The following is a 19,160-nucleotide window of genomic DNA, read 5'->3' on the forward strand; positions in this document are numbered from 1 at the left end:
AATCCCTCTCTACCTCTATAAATTTAATTTGATACAAATAGATTTAGGGGAAACTCTGGTACATATAAAGTTCTAAGACAAAAATCTCATTAACACTTAATACCAACCCACTTTTTGTTGAAGGTTTGAGTATGTACTTAAACGTGTGGGGCCGGTGTAGTGGCGCACACCTTTAATCCTGGCACTTGGGAGGCAGAGGCAAGCAGGAATCTCTGTGAGTCGAGGCCAGCCTGGTCTGCATAGTGAGTTTCAGAACAGCCAGGGCTAAGCATAGAAAACCCTGCCTTGAGAAAACTAAAAAAGAAGAAGGAGGAGGAGAAGGAGGAGGAAGAGGAAGAAGAGAAGGAAAGAAAGGAAGGAAGTGTAAAAGCCAATCGAGCGTGCTGCCGAGTCCTCAGCAGCCCCAGACTTGGGGAGCAGCACACACTTGGGGTGATATATTGGCTACTTTTTCATTGCTGTGACAAAACACCACCGCTAGAGACAACTTAAGGAAGAAAGTTTATTTGCACTAACAGTTCCAGAGTGAGAATCTGTATGGCAGTGGAGGCATGGCAGCAGGTGATGGCAGCAGGTGTCCTGAGCAGGAAGCTGAGAGACCTCATCTTCAAACAGGAATAGGAAAAGCTATAAACTCTCAAAGCCTGCCCCCAGGGATGTACTTCCTCCAGTAAGGCCAAACATCATAAAGATTCTATAATCTCTCCAAACAGTACTACTGAAGGGGCCTCAGAGTCAGCACAGAAATCACCCATGGACAACAAATTCTCAGCATAGAGGTGATTTATTACCCCAGAGGGACAAAGGAGGGTGGGGGAGCTACCCCTGGATAGACTGCTTTTTAAGGAGAAAAGGGGGAAGTCTGCCCTAGGGTAAGTTGGTAAGACCTGATTGGACAAGTTAGCCAGTGTAGCCAGATAATGAATTTTGATTGTTGGTCCTTAGTGTTTTGATAGCTGGACCTTGGAGTTGTATAGTCAGGCATAAGAAGTGGCCAAATAAGGTCACAGGCCTTGGTGGCTATCTTTAGGATGTAATCTCAAGGTTTAGCAAGAGAGAAGGAAGAGGGAAGGACAAGACCTGCCCTTGAAGATTTTACTGTCTTCAGGAGGCACAGGAACCAATGTCCAACCAGACCACAGGTTTACTAAATTATTAGTGTGGCATGGGCAAGACAGAACAAAGGAAGAAGGGAGGCCAGGTAGAGTGAGAGTCATGAAGGAGACATCTTAACTGAGCCAGCTCCCTCATTCTCTCTTCCCTCTCTTTTTTCTTTCCTTTCTTTTGAAAGGTCCAGGACTCTCCAGAAGGGAGGTCCACTTAAGTCACAGGATAGCACGCACCCAAAGGACACACGAGAGACCGTCTTGCTGTAAAGCACATGAAGTGGTTTATTAAATCAGAGCTCTGGGCCAGCCCATATCCCCATATCTCACATAGGGGATAGAGGGACTGACCCCGTGGCTCAGGGGTCTAGCGCTTATATATGGGCGGGGTGGGGAAAAAAAATCGAACTTTCGTGCAGGCACACAAGATTGGTTGTTTTACTTTTTTGAACACTAGCAGGCCGTACCATGGGGGCAGGGTGTAGTTCCTCCCTTGGCCAGTCAGTTTCTGGGATGTTCTTAACAGGCCTTTGTCTTGTAACTCCACCTCCTCTGTAACTAATTAAATGGGCCCAAACCTGCTGGCAGGCACTTTTAACTATTTAGGTTAGGGAAAGGGCCCTGTTATTATTATTAGTTTCGGCCTATTTCAAAAATTCTTTTATTTTCTGTCCCCATCCCCCTAACTCAAGTCCAGGTGTCACTATGTAACTAAGGTTAACCTTTAACTTGCTATGTATCCCAGCATATCCCTGAACTCCTTATCATCTGGTCACAGCCTCCTGAGTGCTGGGGTCACAGGTTTGTGCCACCAGCTGTGCCTCAACTTTCACTTTAAAATGTCATCCAGGGGTCACTTACCTGCATGTGTGGAGTTCTATCCCAATACCCAGAAACACAGAATGACAGGGACGGGGAGGTTAGTGTAAAGGAAGAGTGCTTGCCTGGCAGGTTCAGCCCTCCACAGCAGGAAAGAGGTGGATGACCTACGAGCTTGGCCTAGCTCATGGTAGAGCATATATGCTTGTGGTTATTAGTGTGTATGAGAGGAAGACACGTTAAGTTTGACATGTCTGGTAGATGTCCAAGTGGAACAGAGGAGTGGAATCTGCTGCACAAAAGGGCAAACAGTCTGGACTTTAGGCCCAGGTCTGCAGCATTCAGGTGACATTTAAATTCTTGGAACTGGATGAAACCACTTGGGTTACAGATTCTAGAAAAACCAGTAAGAGGACAAGGAGTAACAGAACATGGAGAAGGAAGGGGAGGAGGAAGAGAAAGAGGAGGAGGGAGAGGAGAAATAGGACAAGGAGGAGGTGACAGCACTGAAATCCTAGGAAAACCAAGTGAAGGTTATCATGGGAAACAAAGCTGTTCAGAATTGCAGGGGTCTGGGACTGTTTGTCCATCCACCTCAGATGGTGAGGCAGCGAGTCCAGGAGCAATGGCTCTGCAGGTCTATGTCTTCCGAGGACTGTGAGGAAGAAGGTGTTTTATATTTCTCTTCTAGTTTCCAGTTATTTGCTGGCCAGATACATCACTCTAATCTCTGACTTACTGTTCTCACACTGCTCGCTCCCTGTGCTGGCGCATGTCTGAGTCTAATTCGCTTTGCACAAGGACTCTGTTGATTGGATTAGGGTTCCTCCTAATGACTTCATTTTAAAAAGGATCATCTGTAAAGAAGCAATTTCCAAATACTATGGATGTTAGGGCCTCAGCATCTTATAGGGGGCACAATTAAACTCTTAAGAATCAAGAGACTAGGTGATGTGTTTATAAAAAGTGTGGGGTGAGGTATGGGGGAAGGGGATGTCTCAGCAGGCCCATGCCCAGGCATCCCTTCCCCCTGAGAGACCAGTCACATGATGGTATAGTATAGAATAGAGTTTATTCAGGGCAGGGGGAGGAGAGTTAAGAGGGTAGTAGAGGCAGAGAGAGGGAGAGAGTTGAGAAGCAGAGACCAGCCATGACCACGTGGAGAGAGAGAGAAGGGAATGGAGAAGGGAGGGGGAAGGAGAAGCAAGAAGCAAGAGAGCGAGAGAGGAGGGGGAAAGCAGCCCCATTTATAGAGGGTCAGGCCTACCTGGCTGTTGCCAGGTAACTGTGGGGGTGGAGTTTAGACAGAAGGCTAACACTGAGCTGGAAAAATGGCTCAGCAGTTAAGGGCACTGACTGCTCTTCCAGAGGTCCTGAGTTCAATTCCCAGCAACCACATGGTGGCTCACAACCATCTGTAATGGGATCGGATGTGACAGTGTACTCACATATATAAAATAAATTAAAAAAAAAAAAAAAAGAATGAAGAGACTAAGCCAGGCAGCAGTGATATATGCCTGTAATCACAGCACTTGGGAGGCAGAGGCACGAGGATCTCTGTGAGTTCCTCCTGGGTTTATGAGACCTGTTCTATAGAGTGAGTTCGAGGGCAGCCAGGGCCATACAGAGAAACTGTGTCTTGAAAACAAACAAACAAACAAACAAAAAGCAGCAAACAAAAATGAATTCAGAGACTACATATGTGAAGACACCCATACTCGGGAGACCCTTCCTCAAGCCTCAGATCACGACCAACCAAGGATCACAAGAAACCATACCTGGATGCAATCAGCAGAGGCTTTATTAGGGAAGTAAGCCGGCGGTCAAAACGACAAGCTCTTTAGCTCCAAGAGCAAGGTTTTGGCCTCGAGTGGTGGGTTAAAGGGTCTTTTATAGCATGGGGTGGGGGAAGGAAGGCATTTTCAAGCGCTTACACATGAATGGTTGCATTTTCATGCGGTTGCACATGAATGGTTGTTTTACAAATTTTGAACATAGCACTGGGAAGACCAAGGGAGGGTTAACCAATAACAGTGGAACATTTCAGAGGAATCTAGCCCAAATGATCTAGAGTCATGTGAAATCACTCTGCACACTCGTTCTTCTCAAAATGTGGTTTTTACCATGCTATTGTGTCCTATCCTGCCATTTACCAACTATTTCAGATTAACTATCTTTGCTTCTTCCTGCTATAGCCCCACCTAGGTGGCTGCATCTTTTATCTGTGGTCAGGAATGTGTCTTCCTGCCTTGGGAATGTAATCCAGCAAGTGTCCTTCACCTGGAATGTGAAGGCCTGAAATCTTATTTTCAGTTCCGAGTTCTGTAAGGCGAAAAATCTACACATATTTCATAAAATGGCCTTTATAATTTTTCACTCTACACATATACTAAAATGTTCTTAGAGGCCTAAACACAGGCCTGCCCCTGAGTGGGCAGGGCAGGGTGAACACCACCTTGGAGCAGCTTAAAGAGAGAGCAGAAAAGAAGATGGAAGCATGATCTTAAGCAGTTCTTGGGATATCTAGCTGTGGTAAAAACTTGAAGGGGAGGGGAGACAAGGGCACTCACTACTCTTCTAGAAGACTGTGGTTCAAATCCCGGCACCCACATGATGGCTCACAATTGGTTACCAGGGAATTTGGCTTCCCTTTCTGGTCCCCTCAGGCACTGCATTCACAGGGCACACAGATATGCAAGCAAAAGACTCATACACATAAGATGATGAAGAAACTTGGAGGAGAATGTATCTAGACGGGGTTTAAATGATATTAAATGATATTTTACTTTAAAGTATGTTAGCCTAAACAAGTTTATTACTGAGAAAAATCTTGTGTGTTACAGAGAGGTGATAACAAGGTCAGGTTCCTTAACTGAAATGAAGATCTGGGATCTTGGAGGCTTTTTGGCTGTACAATCAGATTAAAGGTCCAGCTACAGGTGGATTAGGCAGGGAAAAATGAAGGGAGTTTATGTTTTCTCAATGAAGTATGAGGTGGGTTTTTAAGCCAAGAATGTGTATTTATGGGGAAGCTGGGAGTTGGAAGGGGGAACATTGTGAAATCAAACAACAGGGGCTGGAGAGATGGCTCAGAGCTTAAGATCACTGGCTGCTCTTCCAGAGGACCCGGGTGCTGAGAACGTAAAATAAATAAATTATTTTTTAAATATGGAGCTTTATAAAAACTAAACAACAACAAAAACAAACAGAAGAGCTAAATCAGGGGCAAGTGAGTTGGAAAGTCAGAACAGGAAGCCTGAACAGTGAGGGGTGTGAGGAATAAGGAAGACTTGGAAAACACAGTCAAACGCTGGGTACCTTTTAGCAGAGGCCTGGCAGTGATGTTTAAAGTAAATACAACGAACTAGGTGTTAGTTGTCTTCTGCCAAAGTGCCAGTCAGCCTGTCAGTCCAAGGACTTCCTGTCTCCAGCAGCTAACTCGCTGCTGCCAAGGTGCTTATCTCTGTGCATAGAGCTGCCCTCTGCTCTCTGGCCGGAAGGCTGATTCATCTTTCTCTTCCCACCGAGACTTCGAGGCAATGTCACAAATTCTCACAGCCTTTAAATGCTTTCTGGTTGTATATCCTCCCTCCCCCCAGAATGACTTCCAAGATAAGAAGAATTAAAAAAAAAATTACAATTGAAACAGCACAGGGAATAGAAAGTCCATTCAAGAAAGTTGTGTTTGTTTTTATTTACTTGTTTTTGAAATCCTGAGGATCAAACTCAGGGCTTGGGTTTCCCAAGCTCTACCGCTAAGCTACACCATCAAGCCTCATTTTAAAAAACCAAAAACCAAAACCAAACAACAACAACAAAAGCAACGTAAGAAAATCAACTTTAGGAGCATGTGGTTTAACTCACTGAAAAGAGCTTCAGGTGGGGTGTGAGGTTTGTTCATCTGGAAGGCTATTGTAATAATAAAAGATGAGCAGCGGTCTGGAAAGGAAGTTGGCACACTTCCTGAGCATTAGACAGAAAGGACACGGAACAGGGGGATCGGATCATGTCAGGGCCTTAAAGGGAAGGAGACCTGGAGAGTAGCTTCATTACAAGGGGGCGGGGTGAGGGCGGGGCCTGGTCGGGGCGGGGCTGGAGAGATGGTGGCTCATTGGTTAAGAGCACTGGCACTCTTCAGAAGACCCAGGTTCAAGCCCCAGCACACACATCGCAACTGGAGACCAACTGTAACTACTGTTCTGACAGGTCCTATGCCCTCTTCTCCAAGCACCAGGTATGCATGAGGTGCACAGACAGGCAGGCAAAACACGGGCTCACATAAACCAAAAATAAGTAAATCTTAAAAAAGAAAAAAAAAAAAGAGGGAAGCGTTGAGGAGACTCTTCGGAGCACACCTCCCTTAAAGTCCCCTGAGGATTCTCTCCGGACTAATCCCAAGAACAAAGGAAAGATCTGGCCTTTTAGAACCTTTTAGGGGTAATTTTTTTAGGGAGTTTTGTCATGTGATTTAGTTCAGCATAGAGTTTTGGAAGCACAAAGACCCTTGCCCTTACCAACAGCACTAAGGAAACGAGTGATGGAATGATAAATTTAATGGGACAGATGTATGACCTGTTTTTCCACCAAGAAGGCTGGCAGTGAAGGTGGCTAATAGCATCTAGGATCCTTGTCCTGTCTTTATAGCCAGGGGCTCCCCAAGCTCCCACAAGCAGGATCAGAGGTGACTAATAGCCCATGATCTCTGCACTGTCTGTAGGACCATGCCGAATTCCCCCAAACCTCCAGGCCCTTATTAAGATAATACATGCAGCCCGACAATAGAGCCCATCTTAAGGGGAAGAAGTCACATGTAGTTTGAGAAGAGTTTTGATGTAACTATGCCTCCTTGTGCACACAGGATTGTGTTATACCCAGAAGTGCCCCCCTCATTCCCTCTCCAATGGTACTGTACTTAAATACGTCTAAAATAAACTGCCTGGTGCCAGACTCCAAAAGTTTGAACCAAAACCAGCTACTGAGTCGTGTTGAACTTTCTAGCTCCACTTGGATCATTCCTCTGCTGGCTCTGGTGTTTGCAGAGATGCCCACGATAGCGTCCTCAGCAGAGCACAGAAGAGCCAAGTGGGGGCGGGGGGCTGCTGTTAGGCCACAGCACAGCTTTGTAACTCTCAGACAGAGAGTGACGTCCCAGACAGAGCTACAGAGAGCAGTTTCCTGATTCAGGCTGTGCAGCTCCACGGTCTCACCATGTTCTAACTTCCATTTAAAAAAAAAATTTTTTTTTAAGATTTTATGTATATGGGTGTTTTGTCTACGTATCACATGTGTGCTTGGAGTTAGTGGGTGGTTGTGAACCACCCTGTAAATGCTGGGGACCAAACCCAGGTCCTCTATAAGAGCTGGTGCTCTCAAGCACTGAGCCATCTGCAGCCTTTAACAGCTATTTTTGTTTTATTATTTTATTTATTTGTTTTTCTTTTTAAAAGCACATATTTAGGGCTGGAGAGATGGCTCAGCAATTAAGAGCACCGACTGCTCTTCCAGAGGTGCTGAGTTCAATTCCCAGCAATCACATGGTGGCTCGCAACCATCTGTAATGGGGTCTGATACCCTCTTCTGGTGTGTCTCAAGAGAGCAATGGTGTACTCATATACATAAAATAAATAAAAAAATTTTTTTTGGAGCAGGAACCTTGACTTGAGTGATAATTACCTGCTCAGGATCAACAGAAGAGGACATGATAAAAACACATCCTACAAATGGAAGAAATTCTCAAACAGTCAAACAATTAAAAAGAAATTTCTCAAAGGTTCCCATGACTCATTGTAAAACCACCTTAAGGGAACTTTCTACAGAAAACAGTTCCTCGCCATTGGGAAGTTGAAGACATGGGTACAGAGCATTATTGCTTGAACTGGAGAGAGCATTTACAGAAAGGGCTGGTGCAATCTGTTGAGTTCTATTGAAAGGTGTGAATCAGCTGAGGAGGAGCCGTGGATTCTGACCCGTAAGGTCACTGAGGGCCTCAAGCAGGCATTGACCTTCAAGTGGAAGCTGGGAGTGTAAGCAGGTATATACCAAGAAAAGGCGAGGCCTTTGCTGCCCATCTAATGCCTGGAGGAAGGACAAGTCCAGTGCTCAAGAGGAACTGAAGGGTGGAGGATATTCGGGCGGCGCAGGCTGAACAGAGCCTTTATTCTGTAGGCGGTGGCAAACAATTGAGGACTGTGAAGGAGAACAAGGGCAATACGAGCCAGTGTCCGCGATTCTACCCTAGCTGCCTAGGACCACGGCTCCTCACACAATGGTTGAAAGAGAAATGATCCTCTCAGCTTCGCCCCAAAAGGAACTGAAGCTGGCAGTAATTCAATTGCATGCCCAGATCTCCTTGCTACTATGAAAACTGACTCATTAGGTTTTTCTAAAGCTTTTAGGATTAAGAAACCAGTTACTTCCAGGCATAAGTAATAAGTTTTTTTTTTTTTTGGGGGGGGGAGCACGTAAACGGAAGAAACTCTTGGTTTCAGAAAAGAGCTTGTTCCTTGCTCAGCAGGTCATGAGGATCAGCTGGCCCTCCCCCAGCGAACCAACCATCCTCTCCTTCTTAGGTTTAACTACTACCTTCTGTGATAGCCACTTGGTCTTTCCACTGTGGATTAAAATGAGAATAAGAAAGTGAACTAAAGACCAGGCGTGGCAAATGCCTTTAATCTCTGTGCTGGAGAGGCAGAGACAGGTGGATCTCTGCAAGTTTAAGGCCTGGTCTAAATAGCCACTTTTCAGTCAAGGCTCTGTAAAAAGACCCTGCTTCAAACAAACAAACAAACAAACATACAAACAAAGGCTCTGTAGAGAGAACCCTCCTCAAATAAAGAGATAAGAAAAGGAAAAATAAAAAGGAAGAAGGGAAAAGAAGAAAAAAGAAAGAAAAAGGGAAGGAAGGAAGGAAAGAAGAAAGGAAGGAAGAAAGAGAGAGACTGAAAGAAAGAAAAACCAAACTCGCAAGAGAGAAATTAGCCAGCACTTGGTGGGGAGGCTGAGGCAGGAAGATTGTGGTTAGTTTCAGGCCAGCCTGGGCTACAGAATAAAATATGTTTCAAACAAACAAAACCCTTTCCTTATTACAGCAATTAAAATTAATCAGCTAATTTTTTCAGAGGACAAAAGTCACCAATGTGTTGTCCTTCACTGGGCACTACACTCTGTGGTTCTTGTTTCTGAGGAGATAAATGAATTCGCTGTTTCTGAGAAGCTGAGTTAACAGTTATGGATACTGTTTCTGTGACTTCAGCTTGACAGTAACACCACGTTTTTCCTTTCAAATGGACGCTGAAAGATGTCCAAATTAGACCACAGGCAATGTTAGAGACTTAGAAATCCGAAAGCAGAGGGGACAGGAATGTGTGATTCCGTTTTCACTATTATTCACTAGGGGTGATTTGTGTCTTAGCCCCAGACAAGTTATACAGGTTATACAGCACTGCCCACATCATTTAACTCCTGTCTTCTTAATACGAGAAGACCGATGTACGTATTAGATAAAATGGTTACGTAGCTTAGCGAATCCGATCCATAAAAAGGGCTCGGGAGAATTCTCAGGTTCTCTTGAAACCCACTCACCTCCCAAAGCCCTTCCCTTTAACCCAGAGGGTGGAGCGCGGAGTCTCCTAGGAGACCAGAACGGACTGACTGCGCATGCGTACATTCTAGGTCCGGCTGATGCAACTTGCCGCGTGCGAGCCTGCTCTTCCCTGAGTAAGGAAGCCGACAGGGGACCACAGGCGCGGCCAATCAGCGGCCACGCACAAGGGTGAGGCAAGTCCGCCTCCCGGGAGGTGAGGGTGGGGTTCAGCAAATGACGTTAGGCTGCGCTGAGCCGTAGGAGTAGACGCCCTCGGTCCTCCGTCTCGTCCTGCGGCTTCCGGGAGTGCGGCTGCGGCCATTTTGTGTTTCGCTTCCTTGAGCGCCCGTCCGCCACCCAGCCCTTCCGTCTGTGCGTTTCGCGCCTCCAGTGAGGGCCGCGGTCTCCGGAAACGCCTCCGCCGCGTGAGGGGTCTTCTATGGTGGAGCGGTCTCACTCGGACTAGGACGTCTCCCCTGCCGGGATGGACGTAGCCACGGTCGCCACCGCTTGCGCAGGCCGCCGGGCCGTACGGGACGTCGCTCGCTGCGGAAGCCGCCGCTCCCTGGGCCTCCTCTGCCGGCGCGGGCCTCGGACTGCAGTACCCACTCCATGGCTGGGCAAGGCTGAGACTGTGTAGGCCTCGGATCCTGCCCGCAGTGACGCTGCTGAGCTCCGTACTCCTACCGGAGAAGCTGCCAAGGAAAGAAGATGGAGACGGGAGCATACAGGGCCCGGAAGCGGCCTGCCCCTCGGATGAGCTCCTGGTTCCGGCTGCCCTTCCTTCGGCGATCGCACGCCTGCTCTCGACAAAATCCCGGGGACTCCGCCCTGCCCGAGCCTCGGACCAGGTACTGGACCAAATTACTTTCCCAGCTCCTTGCTCTGCTCCCTAGTTTGCTCCAGAAGCTGCTTATTTGGAGTCAGCTTTTCGGTGGCATGATTCCAAGCAGATGGCTAGATTTTGCAGCAAGTTACAGCGCCCTGAGAGCTTTGAGAGGACGGGAGGAATCTGCCGCTCCCACAGTGCAGAAATCTCTGAGTTCACTGCGGCTAGACTCTTCTTCGGGAGACTTGGTTGTCAGTTCCCTTGATTGGCTAGAGGAGGGGCTCCAGTGCCAGTGCTCGTCCTCAGACCTGGAGTTGAAACTCGAGGCCCAGAAAAGAGCTTTAGACTCTACAGCGCACACTTTCCTCCTGGAACAGCACCTGTGGGGAGTGGAGTTGCTGCCCAGTAGTCTTCAAGCCGGTCTAGTCTCCCACCGAGAACTTGGCTCTTCATCCTCTGGGCCTCTGAGCACTCAGAGCTTAGGCAATTTCAAGGTAGTTTCCTATCTCCTGAACCCTTCCTACCTGGACTGCCTTCCCCAGTTAGAGCTACGCTGTCAGAACAGCGTTGGAGCTGGCCAGCTTGTGGATTTCCGAACACTACCCCCAGAGAGCTGCTACCTTTCTGAAGATGGTTGTCACCCCCAGCCGTTGCGTGCAGAGATGTCAGCAACCGCATGGCGAAGGTGTCCGCCTCTCTCTACAGAAGGCTTGCCGGAAATCCACCACCTCCGTATGAAACGGCTAGAATTCCTTCAGGCTAACAAAGGGCAGGAGTTACCCACCCCTGACCAAGATAATGGCTATCATAGCCTGGAGGAGGAACACAGCCTTCTCCGGATGGACCCACAACATTGCACAGATAACCCAACACAGGGGGTGGCCCTTGCTGGAGCCAGCCCGCAGCCCACTGAGAAAAAACTAGAATTGTCGATTGAAGTTTCACAGAGCCCCCAGGGAAGCAGTCTGTCTTTGGAGTTACCTGTGGAAAAAGAATGTGAAGAGGACCACACTAATGTAATTGACTACTCAGACATAGGGGATGCCCTTCCTGTTTCTACCAGACCCGTTTGTAGCAACAAACTGATAGATTATATTTTGGGAGGTGCCTCCAGTGACTTGGACACCAGCTCTGACTCTGAAAGTGAGGATTGGGATGAGGAACCTGAGGATGATGGTTTTGATAGTGATGGCTCCCTGTCTGAATCAGACATGGAGCAGGACTCTGAAGGGCTTCATCTTTGGAACTCTTTCTACAGTGTAGATCCTTACAACCCCCAGAACTTTACAGCCACAATTCAGACTGCTGCCAGAATTGCCCCCAGAGACCCATCTGATTCAGGGAAGTCCTGGTCTGCCATCTCTGATGTAGGGAGTGCTCAGGTGGGACCCCTTCCTGAGACCCCTGACCATAGTTCTGGGGAGGAGGATGACTGGGAATCCAGTGCAGATGAAGCAGAGAGCCTTAGACTGTGGAACTCTTTCTGTAACTCTGAGGACCCCTACAACCTTTTGAATTTTAAGGCTCCTTTTCAAACGTCAGGGAAGAACTGGAAAGGCTGTCAGGACTCAAAGGCATCTTCTGAGGCCACAGTGGCCTTTTCTGGGCATCATACCTTACTTTCTTGTAAGGCACAACTGTTAGAGAGCCAAGAAGATAACTGTCCAGGCTGTGGGCTGGGTGAGGCTCTTTCTGGAGAAAGATACACTCATATCAAGAGAAAAAAGGTTTGTTTCCTTTTATGTGACTAATAATTTGTGTTTTGATATGGTTACTATAGCAGCATGACTTTTCCTGTGGAGGCACAGTTGTGCATATTTTTGAGGAAGGCCTCTCAGCTCATGTGCTTGAATTGAGAAATACTCAAGTGTGACCCTTCTTCCCAATATAGAGAAATGTTCTTACCCAAATGGAAGATGCCAGAATTAGATGTTGACAGGAGTGTCATTTTGGTAGGTGGAACCTGAAGGTTAGAAATGGTTTTGCATGTATTCTATTTGGTAATATGTAAGGTTTTGTTTTTTGGCTACAGCGTCTTTAATCCTGTCCATTGGAATCCAGAGGAATAATACTGTCAGGTAGCAAATTAGCTTTGTTTAGTTGTTTGCCCAGAAAGTGTTATTGGGGTGTCTCTGTAATCCCAGCACTTTAGAAGCAGGTGGGTTTTTTTGGAGTTTTGCCAGTCTAGCCTGGTCTACCTAGTGAGTTCCAGACTAGCCAAAGATACATGAGTAGGACCTTATCTCAAAAAAGTGGGGAGCAATACACCTGGCTCTCCTGCAGCCAGTTGTGTCTCAAGCTGGCCAGAACTTCCAGCCCAGTTTGTTTTTCAGGTCTTCTTATGTAACACAAGTCCTTGCTCTGAAGTCCAGGCTGGCCTTTGAGCCTGGTGTCTCAGCTTCCCACGTGCAGGGGTACTCGTGAGCCTGCAGGCTTGCTATAAAACTCCATGGGCAGTCCTTTCAGTTTATAGTTGAGTTTACTTCATGTTCAGTCAGTGGAGTTGCTTAACTTCTCTTACTGCTTACTCAGCTGACTTTACTGATACAAAGACGACTTCTGTTGTTGAGGGAGTTTCTTAGACTTTCATTTGGAAAGAGAAAGCAGTGGGTGAGTTACTGGCCTCTTCTGCAGCTCCAGTGCCTGTCAAATGGAGTGTGAGCCCACTCCTGGGTCTGAAGGGCCCATCTTTTTAGAAACTATTCTTGGGACATATCTAAATGGTAGTAATGTTATATCTTGCCTATAGAGGCATAAGTCATGCTAAAAGATTTAGAATGTTGTGGGGTTTTTTGTTGTTGTTGTTGGGTTTTTTTGTTTTTTTTTTTTGGTTTTTTGAGACAGGGTTTCCCTGTGTCCTGGCTGTCCTGGAACTCACTCTGTAGACCAGGCTGGCCTTGAACTCAGAAATCCGCCTGCCTCTGCCTCCCAAGTGCTGGGATTAAAGGTGTGGACCACCACCGCCCCGGCCTTGACCTTGTCTTTATCCTCTTCAGGATAGACAAACTGCTATTGAGGAAACAGACAGGAAGCTGTGGCGTAGTGGCACAGGCACTTGGCCCTGGAGACCGATCTGCCCTCCCGGGTTAGGGCTGAGATGGAGTTTGGAGGGATAGGGCAGCCTAGACTTAAGGGTGCTTTCACGCCCCTGATCTACTTCCTTACCCAGTGGGAGTATTAAGATCTGCTGTAGAAGAGTCACATGACTTGTTTTGTCTTGTGATGCTAGGGGTTGTAATTGTGGACCTGTTGCATATTATTCACCTTGCCACTAAGCTAGCTACACCTCACAGCCCAAGTTACCAACACACAAATGAGTAGATAAAACTCAAATTATTTCCATGCCTTTAAATGGCTGAGGCCAACCTCATGTCTCAGTTTAAGATGATTGACTGTAAACTAGAACCAGAACTTGGAGGAGGTTGTGTCTAGCTATAATTGTTATTTGACAGCCATTGGCTCCCTGCCATCCTTTAATTCTGTGGGAATAATGAGTAGTGTCTAGTCTTAGAGGGAGGCCTTGGGATCATGGAGTATGAAATATTTTGTGTTCTGACAAAACAGCAGATTGTCGACTTTGGAATCCTGGTGGTTATAGCACTTAGATGATATGGGATTTCAGCTGCTTGCTGCCATCTGGTTCCTTGTCAGTACAATGGGGGTAAAACCCTTTCATAGTTCATGGAGTCCACATGAGGCTCAAATGAGAAAGTCTTTGAAAATTCTTTGAAAAAGTTTGGCATTTGATCCACAGTATAAAAGTGCTTATTTTTATTTATCTTAGTGACTGGGTAACCACTAGACTGCAATATCTAGTAAGGTGTTACATGCCTACTAATTGTCCTCGGGGGCATTCCTTGGCCTGATGTAAAGGGAAGGAAAGCTGTAGGCCTCGGTGGGATTAGCTGATGTAACTATTAAACATGCTTTAGAGCAACTATTTACTTTTGGAGATATATATACAGGATCTCATTCTTGTAAAGCATCTGGCTTCAGACTCCTGATTGTCCTGCTTCAGCCTGGGGTTATGGGAGGGGCCTTGGCTTACTGAGGTTGTCTCCACTGTGGTTACTTTCTGAGTACTTTGTCATTGCCAGAGAAAGAATTGTAACAAATGGGACTTCTGTATTTCTCTAAGAAATAAAGGCTAGCAGAGATCACAGACAAACAGGAAACAGTTCCCTTCCAACTTCCGTGCTGGGCACAGAGCTCCATCTGTTCTGTGTCAGTGTGGTGTTAATTCTGAGATCCCAGCGTTACTAACATTGGTTTTTGTCTTTCTAGGTAACCTTTCTTGAAGAAGTTACTGAGTATTATATAAGTGGTGATGAGGATCGCAAAGGACCATGGGAAGAATTTGCAAGGGATGGATGCAGGTTCCAGAAACGAATTCACGAAACAGAAGTTGCCATTGGCTACTGCTTGACATTTGAGCACCGAGAAAGAATGTTTAGTAGACTGCAGGAACATGTGTCAAAGGACTTACTGTTGTATAGCAGTGCTAAGACGAGTGGACAGCCTGCAACCCTCGCCCACTCTGTCTCTTACTTGAGAGCTTTTTCTTAAAAACAAACACTGGCAGCTGTCCTTGGACATGTTTTTAAAGAAACAACTTGTATCTAGTGCTGTAGTTCAATTATTTTTTGGTAATGTGTCTCATTAGAAACAGCAACTCTGATAATGAAGGATCTCTAATCTTTAATCCTCTCTTTTCCTATTTAGTTGGATGCAGGTTTTGTCTTTTTGAGAGGGTCTCACTGCATAGTTCTGGTTGGCCTAGGTCTATGTGTGTAGACCAGGCTGGCCCTGAAATCGCCACCTTCTTGCCTCTGTTTCCTGTGCCACCATGCCCAGCTGGAAGTGTTTTTAAATATCCTGTGCTTACCTGGGGTGAGAGTTTGATTTTGCACTTCTGGAGGCAGAGGCTGGTCTGGTGTATATACAAGTGTCAGGCCAGCTAGGCTCTGTGGTGACATCCGGTCTTAGAGGACAAACAGAACAGAACAAAACCGTCAGGTTACTGTGGAGACTGAGACAGAAGGATAGAAAGTTCCAGGTCTTCCTGGAACTCAGTGAACTCAAGTGAACTCAAGGCCAGTGTGGGGAGTTTAGCAAGACCTTTTTATTTTAAACTGAGAATGGAAAAGGAGGCTGGGGATATAGCTTGGTAGCAGAGGGACCCTGTCTACGCATGCAAGGTTCAGTCCCCAGGACTGCAAAAGAAAGAACATTCTCTGGGATAACTATAAGGTTTGAGCCTCAGATTCAGTTCTAACTCAAATTATGCATACTTATCTAAAAACTTTGGGTTCTTGTGTGCTTTTTCTGTTTTAAAATTAATTTTCTGTTCTGGCCTTATGGTGTTTGTTTTCATATATATGTATGTCTGTTATATTTTGAGGTGGGGGATTGAGGCAGAGTCTCACTGTGGCCTTGAGCTCATGGCAGTCTTCCTTCTTCAACTTGGGTGTTGAGCTATGTTTGTATTTTTTGGTTTGTCTTTTTGAGTTTGTGGGGTTTGGGTTTTTTTTTTCCCCTTTTTTCTTTCTTTTTTTTTTTTTTTAAACTTTCATAGATTTGACCTATTCGAGGCTAAAACCTGTTGTTATCAACTTAAAAGATATTGTGTCACTTCAGCGGTGGATTTTTTTCCTTTTTTTTTTTTTTTTTAAATTTAAAGACAGGGTCTTGTGTTGTCTAGGCTGGCCTTGAACTCATTATTTAGCCAAGGGTGACTTTGAAAGATCCTCTTGTCCTCTTGTTTGGATTGTACATGGTGTGTGCGCGCCATGCATCCAGATTTTTTTCTGTGTCTAGGCCTATTTAAGATATTTTCAAGGACTGCCACAAACCCCTAAGTGCAGTACTTTCTTGACTGGGGAATCCAGGCTGGTGTGCTTTTTAAAGGCACACACCGAGATGCCCAGCTGGTCTGCCAAACTTTAACATCTAGTGTATTTGGTTTCTGTGCAAACTGTCCTTTTGGAAAGTTTCTGTGTGTTGTAGTTCCAGTTGAATGTGGCTCTTTGTGGCTTTCAAGAATGGGTAGAAGTAAAGCACTCTAGAAAGTAATCATTGCATTGTAGACATTTATTTTTTAAACTTAGAAGCCTAGAAGTTTTCTAGGAGGTATATGGGAGACATCTCAGAAATTCATTTTTTTGTGTATCTTAAAACCAGTGTTACTTATACCCTGCCTCAGCACTGGCACTTTTCAAACCAGTCTTGGATCTTTTCTAAACCTGTGAACTTGGATTGTGCAGTTCTAAGTTTTCAAAGTGTGACATGTCAAATATAAAGGTCAATATCCAGGTTTGTTGTGTTCTACCTTATATAGAGAGAAGCAAAGCAGAAAGTAGAGCAGCCAAAAAGTCTTGGTGTCCTCCCCAAAGCTTACTTTTGAATAGGGTGTGTTGATTAGGTACGCTTGGTTTGTTCAGTTAGCTTCACCTGTTGTGCATGGCTAGGTTGAGGGAATGTGTAACCAGCTCGTTAGTGGTTACATGCACAAAAGAGAGGGCCTGTGAGTTGGCTGTGGGTATGAGCTTTCTAGAACTGGCAGGGTAACTACCTCAGTTTATAACCTCCCTGGTTATTTCCGTTTGATGTGCTCTAAGGTCTGCCTCAATGGTGATGAAGTTCATCCACACACAGTAGTAAGAGTGCAGCACCAGAAACGTTGGTCTTATTTTTGTGAGAACACTCATTTCTGTGTATTTTATGCACCTGCCTTTAGTGAACTCTAGAGTGCATTGCAGAGTCTGGTTTAGTGCTGTGGACATGGGCTAGTTTAGAAACTGTGTTTTGGAAAGCTGGCATGTTGACTTTAAGAAGAAAAACTGTGACGTTTCTTTTAAAACCATACTGCAGCTTAACACAATTGATTTCAGACGATTAGGTTTTTGTTTTTGAGACCCAGCACCTGTATATTTGCAAGGAACAGGGCATCTGTACATTCATGGTGTGTTTGAGATGTTTGAAAATTGTTCCAGATTTTCACCTTCACTATCAAATGAGTAAATGACTGGTTAAAATAATTACGCCTGCAGACACGGCCAAGTGGTGGCAAGGACAGAAGGTCTTTGAAGGAGAAAAACAAAATGATTGTCATTGTCATCCCAGTCCCAAGGAAAGAACCACCTCCAAGGCCAGGCAGGCTTGCTTCTAGCTAAACACTTTACACATTCAAGTCTCAGTGGTGCTGTAGATGTGTGTAGCATGTGAGGCTCTGTACAGGTGGGGCCACACTTCTGAGTGCTGAAATGTGGTGACCCTTTGTCTAACTTGAAATCAAAACTGTCAGATTTATTTTTTATAATTTAAGAAAGGTAGAGTTGGGGAGTGAGATTTTTGAGTTGTCTTCAGATCAGTCATTTTACTTGTAACTAGTGGAGATTTTATAGCTCAGATTATATTTGTATATAATTATTAACTAATCTGTAAATTGTAATAAATATATTTGCAATTATTAAATGCTATGTGTTGTATTTTATGTTGGTTTTAGTATTATGGGACAGGATTTTCAGACTTGGATCAGTTTTGTAGAATTTGATTTTGTAGAAGTGCTGTGGGCGATCTGAACTGACATCCTGGCCATCTAAACCGTTTCTCGGCTAATGGGAAGAGTGGGTAGAGAGAGATGCAGTCGAAATCTGCTGTCTTAGTAATAGGACAAGACAGGATGGATCTTAGAGGGTGAGCCTTTTGATGTGGTTTTAGATAGTTTTTGCTAAGTATGCCAATCCTGCTTCAGCCGCTGGAGAGCTGAGATGGAGCACACCACTGTGCCTGGCTACCAACAGTCCCCTCTAAGACATCACTGTAAAACCGGGGCCAGTGCTCCAGCAACTGCAAATTCTCCCCAGCCCTCGCCTTTCCTCTCTTCCCTTCTCCTTCTGTCTTGTATTAGTACTATGGGGTCCGTCCTAGTTCCTGGAAACCCTGGAAGCTAAGAAGGCATCAGATTCCCTGGAGCTGGGATTGTGGGTAGTTGTGAGCTACTGAGTCAACTGCAGCCCCAGATCCCAGGATCTTGTTTCAGATTTATGTATGTGGATGTTTTGTCTACATGTACATGTATCTGCACATCAGAAGAGGTCATCTGGTCACATGAGACCATACTTACTGTGAGCCTACAATGTTGGTGTTGGGAATTGAGCTTGACCACTGAAAGAGCAGCCAGTGCTCTTAACTGCAGAGGCATCTCCCTAGCACCCCCAGACTCTTAGGCTAGAAAAGGACTCTGCCACTAAGCTACATCCTCAGTCTCTCTTTTTTAAACAAAATGAAAGGGAAGCTTTATTTTTGTGTGTAGGAAGTTACTTTGTGTGTATGCCCAGCAGATCTTTAGAGCTGGAATTAACAGGAGGTGCAAGCTGCAGTGGGTGCCAGGAACTAAAGTCAGATGCTCTGCAAGAGTAGAGGTGCCTTAACTGTTGAGTCATTTCAAGCAACCATTTAATGCTGGTCTCACCAGTTCTGACTGTTAGTAAGATAGTGGTCAACTCAGACCACTTCTCTATTCTACCTTAAGTAGCTCTGGAGAGAAAACCCAAGTGCCCCAGCTTACATGGCAAGTGCTTTACAACCAAGCTTTTTTTTTAATAAGTATTTTTTTCCTCTTTAAATTTTTTATTAAAGGTTTATTCATTTATTTTTGTATATAGCAGCCTCATGCCTGTATGTCTGAAAACCAGTAGAGGGCACCAGATCTCATTACAGATGGTTGTGAGCCACCATTCGGTTGCTGGGAATTGAACTCAGGACCTCTGCAAGAGCAGCCTGTGCTCTTAACCTCTGAGCCATCTCTCTAGCCTTTAAATAA

The 19,160-nt window shown here is 45.5% G+C and overlaps 1 protein-coding gene across 1 annotated transcript; it reads left to right on the plus strand.

Annotated features, from left to right (window-relative positions):
• Window positions 1-9,555: 9,555 nt before the first annotated feature.
• On the plus strand, window positions 9,556-17,809 carry Ppp1r15b (protein phosphatase 1 regulatory subunit 15B). Its single transcript, XM_034513077.2, has 2 exons — window positions 9,556-12,063; window positions 14,621-17,809. Exons 1-2 carry the CDS (start codon window positions 10,219-10,221, stop codon window positions 14,900-14,902), a joined length of 2,127 nt encoding a protein of 708 aa, XP_034368968.1. The 5' UTR covers window positions 9,556-10,218; the 3' UTR covers window positions 14,903-17,809.
• Window positions 17,810-19,160: the final 1,351 nt, after the last annotated feature.

The sequence above is a fragment of the Arvicanthis niloticus genome, chromosome 10 (genome assembly GCF_011762505.2).
Source record: "Arvicanthis niloticus isolate mArvNil1 chromosome 10, mArvNil1.pat.X, whole genome shotgun sequence".
NCBI classification, from domain to species: domain Eukaryota; kingdom Metazoa; phylum Chordata; class Mammalia; order Rodentia; family Muridae; genus Arvicanthis; species Arvicanthis niloticus.